General features: G+C 36.9%; 1 protein-coding gene across 1 annotated transcript in view; it reads left to right on the top strand.

Annotated features, from left to right (window-relative positions):
- The window catches only part of USH2A (usherin), a gene marked incomplete at both ends in the record, with an annotated part of 372,871 nt that overhangs the window by 140,034 nt on the left and 214,678 nt on the right, over positions 1-18,159 (top strand). The window contains 4 exons of the mRNA XM_079550589.1: positions 2,418-2,691; positions 6,270-6,473; positions 6,596-6,676; positions 8,926-9,111. Of these exons, the coding sequence (XP_079406715.1) occupies positions 2,418-2,691; positions 6,270-6,473; positions 6,596-6,676; positions 8,926-9,111 (745 nt within the window). The remainder of the gene's footprint in view (positions 1-2,417; positions 2,692-6,269; positions 6,474-6,595; positions 6,677-8,925; positions 9,112-18,159) is intronic.

Below are 18,159 nucleotides of genomic sequence, written 5' to 3' on the forward strand. Positions count from 1 at the left end.
GAGTTTCAAGCCCTGAGATAATTAACTGAAGCTAGAGAGGTCAATCTGTTTTCTCTTTGGATCTAGACAGAATAGTTTTGAGCAAATGGTGACCAGAAAAACTAGTATGAATCACCAGCCTTTCTCTGGCACATCTCCGCATAAATTTATGTGGCTGAAAGAAGGTCCTCTGCCTACTGATAGTTTGAACCACTGATTTTGATGCCGACCAATTCAACAGTGAATAAATGGTAAGCACTTCCAGCCTTATGTGCGACAGTGGCACCAGCTTGCAGAGCGTTGGTACTCATTAAGCTGATTCTGAAATCAAGAGCCAATTTGCTTCTACAAAGCTACTGAGAGAGAAACCCTGAGTGAAGTTTTTTAAAACAATTGCTCTAAAAAATAACACGAAGGAATAATAAGTGTCTAACGTGAGAGTTACCTGTAATGGGCAGTCCATAGCTTCTCAGATTTTACTGCCTGTTCCAATCTTTGACAGTCTATTAAAGAAAAGAAATTATAATCTTGATATATATCTCTAATTTTTCTTGTTACATCTTGAATGTTGACTTCTCGTTATTTTGGTATATACTTCTGAGAAGAATCTGGGTCTGTCTTCTCTATACCCTTTCACAAGGTAGTTAAATAGAGATGAAAGTTCTCCTACCACCTACTCTTAAGACTGAAATAAGTTCACTTCTCTCAGCCTCTCCTGAATATGCGTATCAGGTATTCCTACCCTGAGAACCTGGTGCCCCTTCACTCAATTCACTCCAGTGTCAGTACTTTTTTAGTATTTGAATGTCCACAGCTAGATACAGTACTCCAAATATGGCTTCACATGTCATGAATAGAAAGGGTGACTCATCTTCTTGCACCCACTGTCTACCATTTTTCTGAGGCAGTACAGTGTGTTGTTGATCTGTGAATTTATCTGGTATTTTTCTGAACCTTTGCTCAGTAGCAGAAAGAAGGCCCTGTAAGTGCTAGATGTATGCAGGATTTTGCATTTTTTTGTTCATGGTGCAGAAATCTCCAACTGAACAGTGATCCTCTCTCTCTAGCTGTGCCCAAGTATTCTGAATGTCAATCCAGATAATCACAAAAAGCACAGGCATCATTCTTTGCCAGCTTTAAGTCTGTGCCAGGATGAGTCAATTGGAAGACAGGATGTGCTGAGCAGCTGACCCCATGTCAAATGCCATGTTATCTCTACAGCAGCCAGGTCTAGCAGACTTGCTGGTGTATTGCTCTAGTCATGCAGCTGAAATACTTTCTTTCCGACAGCACTGTGTGCTCTGTGTTAAAACTCATCGGTGAAGAGAAATGGTGACTTGCTCAATGGACTGCTCTTACAATTTGTAGTCATCAGCACTGATCAGCACAATCTATCCTTAACCTGTGTTTTAGAGGCCTTTTCTTTGATGGGCTATAAACTCACGGAAGCAGTGGAACTCATGAAAACCTGTGGCCCCAAACAAACAAGGGAGCAAGCAGTGTTCACTTTAAAGCAGGATCTATATTGCCAATGGCATGTCAAGTACTGAATTCTTTCTTACACTAGGTTCCTTGTTAAGAAAATACAATCTGATTATGAGTACCGCAGTATTAATATTATCAGTAACCTAAATATGTCAGTTTGTCAATACTGGTGCTAAGCATTTATATTAAATTTGTAGGGGTTTTTTTTTTTTTTGCTTAATAAGATTTTAGTGTGAAAAAAGAAATGCATTTTTTGTGAGCTTATCCATATTTTTCATCCACAAGTTCATCATCTTTGTGTTTAATGCTTTGTACCTTCCAGTTGACAGTCTCACACCACTTGCATTCTAACCAGTTAGAATAAATATTCCCTACAGTAAAACACTTGGAAACTTCTGCTGTGATAATTTAAGTAGAATGCTTCTCTATTAGAAAAGTGGCATATCAGTCTCAAAAAAAGCACATACAAAAAATTGTTATTTTCTTAAAATATTTAGGAGAATGAGGATGAAATACAGAATCAGTGTATGCTGGAAAAACTGGAAATTGAGTTCACCAGCCAATTAAAGGAGCTTAATCAGATCTGACATTTCATTTCATTATTATCTTGTTACATTCTTCCAAAAAAATGAATTGATAGGTAAAATACTGTTTTCTCATTCTCAAAAAAAATAAAAAGCAAACTAGTCCTGATTCTTCTTTTCATCTTTTCCCTTAGTCCCAAAATCAGTTGTCAAAAAATCGGAATGTGTTCCTACTCTCTGAATTAACTGCAAATTAGCATGGTTTATGTGAACAATTTTATTGTAATTTCCACTTTCCTGAAGATATAAAAATATCTTTATCCTTTTCTTACTTGATTTTTTTTTTTTATATCTCCAAAGTGCTCATCTTTTATTTTTCTGTATGTGGTGCTTTCTTCAGAATCTCTTTTTCTGTTTTAAAATATATAGATTGAACTGAAAAGCGGAATACTAAACGTCTTGCTGAAAACTGGCACTGTCTTTACCCAAGTGGATCTCTGGTTAGGACTGTCTTATTGTGATGGAAATTGGAAGAAAGTAACTGTGAACAAGGAGGGTTCTGTAGTTTCAGCAAGTGTGAATGAGCTGAGAGAGCAGACACTGGAACCCAACGCTCAGCAACTGAAAGTAAATTCTCCAGTCTACATAGGAGGAGTCCCATGGGAGATTCAGAGTGTCTATAAAGATCTGGGGTCGGAACAAGGTAAGGTGACAACTCAGTTTGTCACATTTCTCAGGAACTTTTGTCACATGCAAGGTTATTGGTGGACCTTCTGCTGCCCAGAACTTAAATTCTTGAATATGTAACATTTATCAAGTTTAGCAGATAATTTACTGTGTCCTCCCATTCACTGTTACTTTAACTGTCAGTTATTCATACCCAGTCAGCTTTACTTTACTCTTAATCCCTTTATAATGCTATAGATTCCTTCCAAGCTACTGATAAGTGAAGCAAGCAATCTAGCTGGATGAAACTGGAGAGTGGCAAAATAGGATGCCCAACCAGAAAGAAGAGCTCAGATTTTCCTCAGAGCCTGTTCAGATCAGCTTGTTTCTCTTGATCATTTTGTTGAGTTAGCTTCAGATCTGTAATAAAACACAGTGGAATACAGTACAAATATCTTAAACCACTGTAGTGTAGCTGAGTGTTGGCATGGGTTGCCAGAGTTGAAGGCTGATTAGTCCTTTTGCAGACAGTAGTTGATTATGGTCTAAAAAAAAATCAGTAAGTATGAAATCCTGAATTAGGATTTCAGCTATGTTATCTGGTGATGCTTTTTTGCATTACCAGGAGCAAGAGAGAGATTTGCTGGGTCTCTTTTGTTCTAAGATAGGTCAAATTTCTAGGAAAAAGAGGGAAGTATTAGGTGCAGCTTGCTGCTAATAACCTGTGCCTAAGGTTTGACTGTATGAAATGTACTCCCAAAAGTGTCTTAAAATTGGCCCTCTCTATTTTGGGGATCTGGATTTTTCTCACTTATGGTGGTATTCATCAGTCATACTGTATTTTTCAGATATGATGGCCAACTAAGTAGCAATCAGTAAGTGATTAGTAGGGAATCAAGTGAGTCTACTTGTGCTTGCATTGAATATACCTATTCATGTAAACTCAGCAGAGCCGCATTGCAGCCTTGTGGATTCACAGCTACAGATGGGTTGAATCAAATCAAAGCACTAACATTCACAGCTCAAAAATATTATTTTAAGTATCACTCAGCAGTGGATATCATATATATTTTATAGTCTTCCTTCAGGTTCTATATGGGTAATTTTTATGGCTCAAAAGAACTAGCCAGTCATCCCCTGTCAGCATTGCTTTGTAGCAGATGGTATGGGCTCGCCAGTGGATGCATTCTCAGCTCCTGCAGCAAAGAGAGCTGTGATCTAGGGCAAAATAGTCTGAAGTGAATGTCTGAAGTGCATATTCAAGCACATCAATAAACATTACTTTTTTTTTTTCACAAAGGCTGTTCAGCATACTCCAAAATAAAAGTGCAGAAGTGAATTTGTATTTAGAACTTCTGATGGCAAAAAAAATTTTTGTGTTCCTGAACATAGATTTAAATGAGCAAGGCATCCACATATTAAGATCTTGGCTTAAGTGAATATTCTTAACTTATGTCTGACCCTATCATGCTCTCAAATGTAGCCTGTCAGTTTCTATCACTGTGACCAATCAGAATGATATTGGTAATGAGAAGATTAGGCAAAAAAGGAGGTAAGGTTGAAACATGACACAGCTCCATAGGACATTAGGGCAGACAGCTGAGAAAGTAGCAACACCTGTGTTTTGGTTTCCTCAAGTGTTACAAGGTTGTTTTAATTACAATCTGTAGAAAATATGCTTTCAACACTACATGTTCAAGATGAGCTGGCAGGAAAGTCTGTGAGAATTTATATTAACTTATTCTGCAGCTACTGAGCACAAATAAACATTACTTGACATCAGTCTGAAGTCCTCAAATAGTGAGGACTCAAAAGAAAATGAAAGTAAGGAATTAAAATATGTTGTATAGTATACATTGCAAACACAAATTAAACAATTGCTCATTTTGCCTAGTAATTAAGATGCTTCTGCAGACTGGTATTAATTATTTGCTCTACCACGAAATGTCTAGAAACAGAGTAAATCTCTGTGGAATTGGAGTTGACTTTAATAGAGGTGTGTGCAATAGAAAGAGCAGTTTTTCTTAGTTCCTAACATAGTAAAGAGAGAATTTGTTTTAGAGGATTGTTCAAAATCAGTATCCACCTTCAGTGTCCCTTTCTTTTTCAGGAACTATCTATGAATATTGAATTCTCAATTTAGGTTGTTAAATACGATTGTTCTTATCTGCCATCTTTCAGAAATAAAGGCAGTAGAAGTACATAATGTGTAACAGTATATAAAAATATAATACTTTCATAAAACTAAAACAAGAGTACTAATCTCTGTAAGACTAATTTTCAATTTACATAGTTAAATCTTAGGTGAATTGCAGTCTTCAGTTTGGTTACTGTTGTCCTTGGTTTTACTTTAACTTTAGCCAGATCTGAGGCTGTTCCAAAAGTAGCGCCCTCTATTTATTTCCTTAGAAACTGCAGCAACTATGAAGAGCACAATGACTTTTTGAAAGAGAAAATTTGCAGCTGTAATGCACTGTGTTTCAACATAGTCACCACCATAAGCTACGTATTTTCCCCAGCAATGACCAAGGATTTGCACATTTTGCTTGTAAAAAAAAAAAAAAAAAAAAAAAACTGCATCAGCAGAGGTGACCCGCTGTTGCTGTCACCACTGCTGAAACGCACCACCCACCAGCTCACTGTGCTTACATCCATTGTTTGGTCTCCATAAACGTTCAACAAGCATCAACAAATGTCAGTGGGTGTCATTTTTTTCCACATGAAGGAGTTCAATTCCATACCTTTGATTCATATGTGCTTCCATGTCAGATGCCATTTTGTCAGAGTGCCCCTCTGCTGCCATCTGTCGTACAGTAACAAAATATAATTAAGTGGGAAAGTTCAACATCTACTGCCATACCACTGGCATTTGCACTTGATGTCATGAGCCAACGTCATAAACTAGGAGACATTTGTTTCAAAGCAGCCTCTTATTTTGCATTAATATATTAATTTCTGTGTAAATTAAATCGTAGAAGTATGAAGAATTTGGAATAAGTACACCCTGAGATTTTCCATTTTTGTTATTGCAAATAACTATGTTAACATATTTGTAATGTTGCTGACAATGTTACATGCACACACAAATATATACATACACACACATATATAAATAAATAGTTACTTAAATTTTTCCTGTTAATGAGCTGTTTAGGGTTATGTTTTCAGAATGTTTCCTAACAGTATACCAGATTTAGACCTAATTGGATTTCTCATTTTTATCGTTTCCTGACTATACTTTTAATCTACATATTCTTCTCAATTTATCAAGAAATTATTGTCAAGCAATGGAAAGCCAGTTTTCAAAATCAGAATCACTTTTAAGGTGATAATTTTAAAGGAAGAGGAGGCAGAGCAGAGAACAAATATTTTCTCATAGGATAGAATTGATAACAATGAAAGTACAGTTCTGTAAGGCAGGAATTCAACACTAGAATGTCAGGAATTTTTACCGGCATCATATCTTGAAAGAAAAGAGAGTTTTCTCACATTGTAAGTTAACATTCTTCTATTATAGTCTTTACTGTTGAAAGTATAGTTTCAAAAGGAATGAAAATGATTCTTAAGTAATGTCTGAGGCTCTTTATGTGATACTAATCCCTTACTGTTTGCTAGGTTTCGGTGGTTGCATGAAGGATGTTAAATTTACACGAGGTGCTGTCGTTAACTTGGCATCTGTGTCCAGCAGTGCTGTCAGAGTCAATCTGGATGGATGCCTATCAACTGACAGCACTGTTAACTGCAGGGGAAATGACTCCATCCTAGTACACCGAGGAAAAGAGCAGAGTGTTTATGAGAATGGTCTACAACCATTTACAGGTAACACATTGGTTCCTTAAATGAAATATATCATTTTTATTTTCTTCTGTATTAATGTGTTACCGTGTTCAGTCTTTGTTCTTTTTTTCCTCCCATCTTTTGCAACTCTGTGGTCTTTGAAGAATACCTTTATAGGGTGGTTGCCTCAAATGAAGCAGGATCAGTATCTAGTGTATGGACGCGTGCCCGTACAAGAGAATCAGGTAAATATAGCTTTAAGGCTTACTTACTTATGTCCATTTTTCTTGTGCTATCTGATATTAGGTTGGAGAAAAGCACATCACCAGAATTTTAGCAGTCTAAGTCATGTAGTATTTCTAAAGGTACTGAAAGTTTTTGATGCTTTGAATAGTAGCAGATTACTGGAACATGTTTAAGCAAGTACTTTCCACATATAATTCAAAGTATTTTCCAAATGTATATTTTATTTACTTTTTTTATTGAGAGCAAGGAAATAATCGAACTGCATTAACAGAAAAAGAACAGTCATGGATGTAGGCAGGTTGATGTGTGCGCATCCAAATTTACATTTACAGGAGTCTGCTAGAGTAAGTATTTTCACACATATGACTGAGTGATACTAAATCAAGTGCAGAGGAGGGAGATACTGGAGAATAGCAGGAGCATACTGTGGAAGATGCAAAGCCATATAACTGTAAGTGAGATCAGGATCTAGTGCAAGCTTTTTTTTTTTACGTTTTCTGCACATGCACATGCTGCTCAGTGCTGCTGAATAATGTAGATGGGGGAAGGATTCTTTTTACAAGTAATGTGCAGATTGTGAATATTTAACAGGAAAGCGTGTGGCTTGTGAAGAAGGTTTCAAAGGAATATAATATCTGCTGAACATTAAAGATCATATTTTTCTTATATTCATGAGGAAAAGTTTCTGCTCAGTGCTTTCACAAACTTACTTTGGCCAGCAAGTTTTTAAAGAATTAGTCCTGCATTTTTTTTATTGAAGTTTTTGTTTTCCATAAATGGAAGCCTAACTGCATTCTCTCCATGCAGAGAATTATTTTGATGAAAGATATTCAGCATAAGATCTTAAAAAAACGATATAATATGTATGTGAATATTTGACTTGTTAATACACTCCTACATAATTTGGTGTCATAATTTTTTGTACTACCCAGAAGAGAGAAGGTACATATATATTGTCATACCAACTGTCTGACAGAAGTAAGCTTTCCCATAAATTTGTTTGCAAGCTGACCACAACATTGAACAGCTATATGATCCCTCGGGCTGGAGAATAATTGCACTACTTAATTATTTTTGAGTTGGTTTTGTTTTGTCCCTTATGAGAAGACCATCTGCCATAGAGTACTTTACCTTGCCCCGTGATACACTTCAGGACTAATAAAATCAATATAGTGCTGTGGTAACGGAGGCTTTCCTAGAGAATCACTTTTTTTGTACATGAATCACAACTTCCAAGTATTATCAGAGTTTGCATTGTAGTACTCTTTTTATTTGAAAACAAAAATGAACAAACAGAACGTAACCACATCTAAACCAAGTCTCTGTAGATATTTAATGAAACTTAAAATTATATAAAAACTGGTTATTTGATGGTGAGAAAAGCAAATGATCATCAGCAGGGCTAGGGAGTCCACATGCATTTACAGCAAACTCATCATCCATCATCCTGCCATTGTGTTCCTTGGGCCTTTCCTCTGCATCCCTTGTGCAGTCATCTGTGATGAAGTTGTTACTGGGCAGACCTTTACCTGATATAGAAATATATAATAAATAGTAAAAGGTTAAAGGAAATGTGATTTTTTTCTTTTAAATTAGCTCCTCCATACATATATTAGCTTAACTTTCCAGATCTTCTAAGCATCTTCGTTTTTCTTTCTTTAATTTCATTTTCATTTTCTAATCCCCATCCTCCCCCAGTACAAAATCAGAGATTTTTACTCTCAGATAGTTATCTGTCATTTCAGAGATATGAACATAATTTAAAAAGCTTAATTTTTTGAAGCATTTTGTAAACAAGGATGTACATTTTTTAGAAATGTTTCATATTTTTGGCAATCTGTGGTTTAGATATCCAACAGATAAATGTCAAACTCTTCTCTGCTGCAGTCTCTTGCATCATTCAGTTGCTAGATTATAATGCCCAAACTTGCTAGCTACATACAGTCCACCTCCTCTTTTTGAGTGATGCTTAAATACGTTTGATACATTAAATGTTTTCAGAAAACCTCAACAAGATGAGAAGGAATGTTATGTAGATGGAGTTTTGATGGTTTTGAAATATAGCTTACACTCAATAGCTCAAGATGTGCAGTCATATTAAATCAGTGCTGAAAAGTTACAACTCTAATAAATTGTATTTATGCTAATGGTTGAGTCTGATTTACTGCAGCCATTAAAAGTGAAGAATAGGGGCAATAGTCTCCTTAGAACTGCCATTTTCTCTATTTTCTATTTTATCCTTCCACAGTTCCACAAAATGTGCCAACTCCCTCAAGAGTTCACAGTATAAATGGTTACAGCATTGAGGTCACCTGGGACAAACCTGCTGGGGTCATAGGTGTAATTGAGAAGTACATTTTGAAAGCATATGAAGAGGATGGTCCCAGTGTACCCATCGCTATTGCTGAGCTTGCTGACACGAGTATGCTCACAGGTAAATGTTGTTAAGTACGATTTTCTAGGTGTATCTAATAACATGCCATGTTTATACCTCCTTCTGTTGAACTATAAAGTATTGTCTATTTTCATGTATAAAGAGCATATCTACTTGCTCCAAAAGTAATGTCTTCTATTTATTTCCTTGGAAACTGACAGATGCAAAGAGCACAATAGCACTGTTAGATAGAGCAAACTCTCAGCTACAAAACATTATTTGTCCATGCAAGTCCCCACCATAAGCTGTGCATTTTCACCAGCAATAAGGACCTGCATGCTGCAATTTTAAAACTCTGCACCCAGTGGAGGTGACCTGCTGTCACCACTGCAGAAATGCAACATTCACCACCCCACTGTGCTCGCATTCACTGTTTGGTCTCCATAAACATACAGCAAATGTTGATTATTTTTTTTTTCACATGGAGGAATTCAATGACATCCCTTTTCTTCATATGCATTTCCATGTCAGACGCCATTTTGTCAGACTGCCCTTATACTGCCATCTGTCACACAGCAACTACTTCTAATGGAATATTGATGGGAATGTTCAACCTTTACTGCCATACCACCAACATCTGCCACTGACATTGTGGGCCAACATAATAAAATAGGAGGCATAACTTTCAGAGAAGCCCTTGCAATACTGTCAGCACCAATGTATATGCAATGTATTGACTTTGAAGAGCAGTAGAAATTAAAATGCATCTAAATACTGAAAACAAGTTCTATTTAGGCTAAAGTCTTACTTTCTTATTTACTCTTATTTTCATTGTATATTTATTCATTGTCTAAAATTAATTATTTAATTCATAAAAACAAAAAAGCTCTAGTGACATAATGCTCAAAGCTAGTGCCTTGGTAAGGCTTGACTTCAGGCAATATAAAAATTGCAGAAAATATCTTGACCTTTCAGTAGTACATTACTGCTGTTTTCCTGAAACCTGAGAAATACGTGTTCAGTGTTTTTACATAAATATGTATGTTTTGTGTTGTTTTCTGCTGTAATGTAGACATAAATTTTCAAAGCTAACATGCATGTGTTTTTTCTTCAGTTGGAATGTTCTTGACTATTTTTTAATGTGCTTGCAACACATAAATTGCATTGGCTTTTCGTTATTGCTGTGATTTGTTTGATGAACTTTTTGTTTGAATACTCTTTATCTATGGGAAATGTAATATAAATTACATTAATAGAAATTCAAGACCATATGTTAGTGTGTGTTCAATAACAACAGCTAATGTTCAGAACTTAAATTTAGCTTAATTCTTACTGGTATTATGCCATGATTCTATGTTAAAGTTATGAAGAAGTCTACACTGTGCTGGATAGGGAAGAGGTATACACATGCAGCTTTCAGGAGGAGAAAGATAAGTCATTCCTTTGTATTATATAGGATATTAAATAGATCCTTCTCTTTTTTTTTTTTTTTTTTGGTACATTATAGCAGGTAGGTGCTGAGTAATGCAAAATTAAGTGACCATAAGAACTTAAAAATGACTCTGTTCAACCATTGTCCTCTCTGATAATGTCAGATTGTAGATTTTTGGGAATATGACATAAAGTGAGTCTTGCTGTTAATGTAACTTCAGTTGGTAGTTTGTCTAATTCCTCATCTGGAAGGTGCATCTTCACCACTGTGCATAGTGGTAGTATTTTCTTTCTTAACCATTTATGGTTTTGCTTCTCAAGACTTGCTATGGCAGTAAGTTTTCAGATTCAGTTTTGTCTGTGTGAAAGGAGTACTTCCTTTTGTTATTTATAACTGCTGCCTGATATTTCAGAAATGTATTTCCTGGTTTCAGTGTTGTATGAAATATGTAACTTAAACCCTCGTGCAGAGGTCAGAACTGAGACAACTGGAAAACTATTTCTGTTAAACTACTGCTCCTGATGGGCATGGTTTTGCCTTTACCCCATTGATTTCAGTGCAGGCTACACAGAGAGATTAGTTTGTGAGCATTAAAAAACGGCTACCCTCAAACATGAGAGATAATGGGGAAAATAAGAAATCTCAAGTGGTGAATTATTAACAGTATTTTTTGAAAACTGGACACTTCGCCTCCAAGAGCAGCTTCATGATGTGCAGATGATGAGCACATAAATTCATTTAAACACAAGCTGAGGACTATCAAGGATGTTTGAGCAAATGTTGGAGAATGTTTGCTTAAGCATTCTAGACTCATGTGCTGCTGGACATAACCTGTAAGGCAACTCTATAGTAACAAAGGGTGGTGGTGAGACAGTAAAGACTGCTTCTTTTCATGTGTCATAAATGTGGCAATTGCAGGTTTTGCTGCTGGTAACACAGGATAAGGTATGGCATATGGCCAGAAACGTAGTCACTATACACTGGTGTAGCACAAGTTCCTGCAAAATTTAATTCTCAAAGATGTGTGTTTGATCCATGAGTTTTTATATATAAAGTTAAGAGGAAATGAGAAGTAAAAAATCAACATGATCTTTGGCTGGAGTACTAAAAATGTCAAGAGTTTTCTCTCATTATAATTCTAATTGTCATAATTTTCCTATTTTCTTAATTTTCCTCTTTTATTCAACAGTTTGGTTTTTAAGCTAAAAAAAAATACAAGCTATACTTGGAGAGTATTATGCCATCATGCCTCAAAACTAATTTTGTACATATTTAAGAGTGTTGGCAGTACAGGAGGAGGCGGAAAGAGCTCGAAACAAACAGTTGCTACCCTTACACTTATATTGTAGCCTGCTGGGTAATCAGCATTTGGAAAACAACACAAATCCTAGAAAACATTCACAGTCACCAAGAGCTGTGAGACTGGTCAGAATGGTAAATGTAATGTGATTTTGTTACCTGGTGGTTGGATCTTTGACAAGTTGTACTGCACTACAGGAGAATTCTGCAGTGCAAGGAGTTAAAGAGAAAATTACAAAATGCTTAATCATAGAATCATAGAATGGTTTGGATTGTTTTACGATAACCTACTTCTAACCCCTGCTACAGGCAGGGACACCTCCCTCTAGACTATATTGCTTCCAGCCCCATCCGGCTGGGACTTGAATACTTCCAAGGAGGAGACATTTATAACCTCACTGGGCAACCTGTTCTAATGTCTCAACACTCTCATGGTAAAGTATTCCTTCCTAATATCTAATCTACGTCTAGCCCTCCTTGAGGTACTGGAAGGCTGCTAAAATATCCCCCTAGAACCTAAGCTTCTCCAGGCTGAAGAGACCCAGCTCCATCAGCCTGTCTTCATAGGGGAGAGGTGCTCCAGCCTTCTGATTATCTTTGTGGTCCTCCTCTGGACCCACTCCAACAGCTTGATGTCCTTGTGCTGGGGGCTCCAGAATTGAACACAGTACAGTATAGAATGCAGAAAACATTGAACAGCAGCGGTCCCAGTATCCATCCATGGGAAGCGCATCTGATTTGCCTTCAACTGGATTTTATGCCACTGATTATAACCTTCTTGGTCCAGCTATGCAGCCAGCTTTCAATTCACTTCACTGTCCACTTATCTGTACTTCGTCAGTTTGTCTGTGAGGGTGCTATGGGAGACAGCGTCAAAATCTATACTAAGGTCAAGATAACATCTATTGCTATCTCTGCATTTATGAAGCTTTTCATCTTATTATAGAAGTCTATCAGGTTGTCATATCAGTTAGGAAAATCTAAATCAAAATGAGCTCTATAATTATTCAGCAGTAATTTCATCTTCCTTTTCATGTGATCCCTTATATCACTGGCTCCCAATATAGCTGGCTGCAAGTTGCCTTCTGTGCTTAGGCAGAGAAGATTGTTTTCAAAAGTTGATTTAAATGTATAGTTTCGTGAGATAGTTACTAACTGGCTGCAGCTGTGGGAAGGTTTAGAGTGTTCAGTCACTTTCCCATGGGTGTCTCATTACATCTAGAAGAGAATGAAGAGGGGATTATTGCTTAGCCTTAAGGCTTGTCTGGTGTGTCTTACAAGTTTTACCATCAGAAAATTAATCCAGCAAGGTGATCATTTCTCATCCTTATCAATTAATGCTCAAAATACACACAAACACCCTGCTGTGTGACACAGAAAATAGCTCATGAGAAATAACTTAAGCTTCTCTTTGTGTTCTTCTTGACTCTCAGTGTTTAGATTAGCATTCTCACATACTCTGTATCATGTGCCATACCTTCTGTTTTCACAAAGGGTTCCTGGTTTAGACACAGTATTCAGATAGAAAATGACATTTGCCTTTACCTGTCCCAGCAAAGATGCCTCTATTGTCGGGCATTTAAGAGAAATACATTTTATAATTCAAACTGAATACATTTTATAAATCACAATCATAGCATTCAGGAGATCCAATTACAGGCAATGAAGAACAATAGTGAAAGCTGCAAATGGTAAGATATTCAGCAAAAGAATTCACAGACATTTTGTATTTCCATTAGAGTTGGCTTTTTTTTTTTTCAGTTTCACATGGTTACTGTAGTTCTTTGTACCTATGTCTTTACCACAATAACCAAGTGCCAAAGTTGTGGCTGCACACATGATAATGAGAAAATCATTATCAGTTTATCCTCCAAATGCCCACAGTTGCCATTCCTTCTTCCCCTTGAAATGAACTTATGATTTCTTTTCACCTTGAAGTCCTTTATGCTTGGCAGTTGACTATCTCGGGAAAAGTTAATTTGATGATTTGATATGGTTAATAAAAGTGATAAGGCTGTGCACTGGCTTTGGAAGGTGGGGGGTTTCCTCTCAGAAAAGGAACTCAGGTCTTCCTACCATTGAGTAGGCTTGCCAGTGGGGTGAAGGAAAGCTCACTGCCAGCCTGGAAAATGACCATGTTTAAAGAAAATACTCCGGAGGAGAGCTTCTCACTCCAACTGAAAGGATGAGGGAGACTTCTGCCAGGCCTAAGCTAGCAGTGGATAGTGTCTGTATCTGCCTGGCAAACCCCACTTTATTTTGCAAAGAGGCTTAGAGCAGTAGTTTTTGGGTTGCCTGCAGGCATGCACCATCACCTGCTGCAGGGTTTGGGAGTCAGGGAGCTGCAGGAGCAGCCTAAGGGCCAGGCCCTGCAGTGCCAGATGCAGAGCCCCTCAAGATCTGGGGCACTGGTCAGCATGGGCCAGAATATCGGCAACCAAAGCAGGCCGCAGCACAGGCTGGTTAGCGCTGGACTGAGGGGGCACAAACCAACTACATGGACGTCTCTCATGGAGATGTCTGCAAAATGCTATTGTCTTTTGGTATTTTACAGAAGGTGTTGTACCAAAATCTTGGTAATGATTAGGGATGTGATGCTTGTTGCTGGTATGTTTTCTACCCATAGGTTTGCAGAGATTTGTTTTCTTTGTCTCACCCACATACAGACACATCTCTGTCAGTGGAAGGAGCTAAAGGAGTCTACAGGCATGTACAAGCAGCTGCACCTGAGCCTCTGCTCGGCTCCTTGTTTGACTGCTGCAGCTAATGTAACATAGGGAAGCCAATAGATCTGTCGATGCCCATTAGGTTCCTGTAAATTGTCAGGTGCTGCTTGAGATCCTGGTGACTGTAAATCAGAGTGGCAGGACATAGGTTCTTATCTCTTTTCATTTAGCAGGCTTTAGCAGACTAGCAGCATATTTTTCAATATATGCATTTTTTTAAAGCATGAATGATATTAATATTTTGCAATACTAAGGTTCTAACTTGATTGAGTTTAGACTGAAGCGAATCTTGTTTACAGTCCACTGCTGTTCTATAAATTTATTCATCTGAAATGCAAATTATCTGATTAAATAAGCCTGAAAATTTTATCCAAATTACATCAACACTTACCTACATTCTGATACTTTTATTGACAAAAAAGAAATCAACTTCCTAATGTTTTGAGAAATAAATGGATTATTAGTATTTTATAGACAGTTTGCAAAGAGTTAAGAATCTTTCCTTTGCAGACTTGGAAAATTAATCATGAAGTAGAAAATTAGCAACGTCAAAGCTATCTGGGAGGATCAAGAGGAACAAAGTGATAAGTTCTTATAAACCAATTCTTTCTGTGGTTAAGCAGTGTCTGGTGCTAAATGAGACCATTCGGTTATGGTGTTCGGTTATGGCAAATTAAAGCAGCCAGAGTTGTTGTGTGTAGTGAAGGAATTTCAGCCTGCCTTGAAATGTTGCAATCTGAATTGCATCTTTAAGACCACTGGAGCTTGTGCTTGGTTGATTAAAAAGAAGGAATTGCTGGGAAAAAGGGAAAGGGATCTTCCAAGTCAGTAACCAAAGCAAACTTCTATGTTCATTTTGATTCATACTCTGCTGATGGTAAAAGATGCTTAAAAATGCAGACGTATGTGACAGATTGATGTGCACAGGCTTACAGCTCAGAGAAGACACACGTACTTTAACAGTTTTTGCTACAATCTGTCAAAAAACACAGTCAGTTGAGGACTTCCTTTTCTGGTCAGTGGACTGTGATTGTGTACTATGGCAATGATGCATCTCAACACACAAGTGACTTTGTTAGACAGATGCTGTATGACCTCAGGCATTCAAGTTGGCTAGATAGTTTAGGTTTGGGGAGAGAGGATTTGGTATGTTATTTTTTTTTTTTTAACGGCTCAAAAAAAAAGCATTATGGTACAACTATAAAGTAGAATGTTGTTTCAATTGCACAATTTGTATTCTACAATTAGTCCTTATGAAGGTAGAGTCTTAGGGAGGAAATGTAAAAGTCTGGCAAGGAAGACTCCCTCTGGCAAAAACAAATGGAAATTGTGTGGATAAGTTCTGTGGTTGACTTTGGGAACCTTTATGTTCAGTAGCAGAGCAGAATTTTCAGGATTTATATAAAAGTAGTTCCTGGGTATGATTAAAATTATCTAAATTTACCTGTAAAAAAAAAATTGAATTAACCTTGCAAAATGTTCTCTTCCACCATCTTGACCAACTGTTTTTTGTTTTATTTTGTGAAAAGAGGAAAATAATTCTAGAATTTGTTACAGCTGTAAGATTAAGTAGCCATTTTTTGTGAGTTGTGTGTGGGTGAGTGGGCTTTTCAGAATAAACTAACCTCAATTTTTATTTTTATTCTAATATACAGAATAATAGCTCTGAGTTACCACCAGCAAGTGTGCCATCTCTGAAGATTAGGTGATGTTTTGAAGTAACATCCTATACAAGAAGGATAGTATATCAGGGAAGTGAAGATGGAGCTTTTAGAACAAATTTTTAATTAGATGAGGAAGTTATTAAAATACCATACTTGTCTTTGAACCTGTTTTTCAGTGTTTGTGAACAGAATACTACCCTCATACCTTAGTGGTAAAATAATTATTTTCCTTGATGAAAAATACCACTTTTCCATTCTAAATCTACTGGAATGTTGTGGCAGAACCTTCTAAGTATATGACAACTTGCTTTTCGATATACTGAATATAAGAAATGTCTGTTTTATGGAGAAGTGAAAGGGAGAAGCTTGATATTTACCCTTCTGATATAGTGTCTGCATTATAAAGAATGGTTTGGTTATAAAGATGCGACTCATTCTGACCAGTTAACATATCTGTTTTGTTATAAATTCATTGTTGACCCTTTTCTGCTGTCCATGTTGATGTTCTTATCCCTTATCCACAGGAATGAACATTTTTTACTCTGGTAGAATTCTAGCCCCCAACTTCAAATATTGCAAATAATTAAAGATCATTTAAATAAAAGTATAGAAAATTAAATGCTAGTTTTGCATATAAAGTGGGCTTAATGTTCTAGGTGTGATTCCAGATCACTCTTTTAGACTGTTAACTTTACATTCATATTTAACAAATGACATTATTCAGTTTCATGGGGTCACTGTGTCAAAATGTCTGTGTTAGAACTTAAATTTATTTCCAAAGGTTCTTTGAATGGGCAGATAGGAGTGGTGTGTTAGAATGATTTACCATCTCTGATTCCCTGTGTGGATTTTAAGGCTAGGAACATAGTCTGTGGTGTAAATTCTAAGTCTGGGTGGATTCAACTGCTCTGAAGTGGCAGATGGATTGAATGGAACTCACATCTCAAATGCGGGAGTCTGACCCTCTTCTTAAATGCCGATGGTCCCTCTAATTCTATTTCCTGATCAAGGTGACGGTTTATCTATCTACCTCTCTCCTGCTAACATTGCTAGAATACGTGGCCAAAGGTTGCTCTGTTAACATCCCATATTGGAAAGCCCAGAAGACTGTTTAGCAGATCATCAGTTGTTGGTTTATAGACAAGGGATGTCAGTCTACATGTGTGCGAATGGAGGAGTCTGGAAAAGTTTTTTAAAAGCTGTCAGCTGTCTTCATTGGATCATAGGCTATTTTTTATTGCAAAATGTATTTTGCTGGGCTATAAATTACTTCACGTGTAACAGTGTGATCTTTGCTATGGGACTGCTGACTTTGTACTCTAAGATAGTCAGGCACTGGGTGTAAATTTCACTGCCTGACTAAAAGTGCAGAGGAAAAGAGTGGGTAATGAGAGCAGAGCAGCCAGTTCTTTAATTGAATTAAAAGCCGGGTGACACCAATGCAGACACCTGTCCAATTACAGGCAGGCCAAGGTGTTTACCATTGCTGTACAAGCGATTTGAAGATGACAGAAATCTTTCCGCCCACAGATTAACATAATGAAGGAGAACAGATTACGGTGGATGCTGGCCAAACAGATAGGTTGGCAGCTGAGGAAAAGTAGTTTTGCTGAAGTATGTTAATAAAATCTGTGTTTTCTATTGCCTACCTATGCAGCGCATCTGTTTCTTTGCTGAGAAAAAGTAGTGCAATTGTACATGTGAAGGAAATATATGAATTAGAAGATGAACAAAGTATATTTTTAGTTGCAGTTTTGGCTGTAAATGTTTTTTTTTAACAACAGATACTTTCTGCTGCAAAAAGGTTGTTTTATTTTTTCAAATTCTTGCTGTCCTTCATAAACCTACCTACAATAATGTACACTCTGTTGCATTGGAGATCCTTAATATGCTTCATATAAAACCTTTCTACTTTGTCTAAAGTAAAAACCACAACCAAACAACCCAATCCAAACCTTCTACAGCTATGAACATCTTACTGGATATG

This window comes from Tetrao urogallus, assembly GCF_951394365.1.
Source record: "Tetrao urogallus genome assembly, chromosome: 2".
Classification (NCBI taxonomy): domain Eukaryota; kingdom Metazoa; phylum Chordata; class Aves; order Galliformes; family Phasianidae; genus Tetrao; species Tetrao urogallus.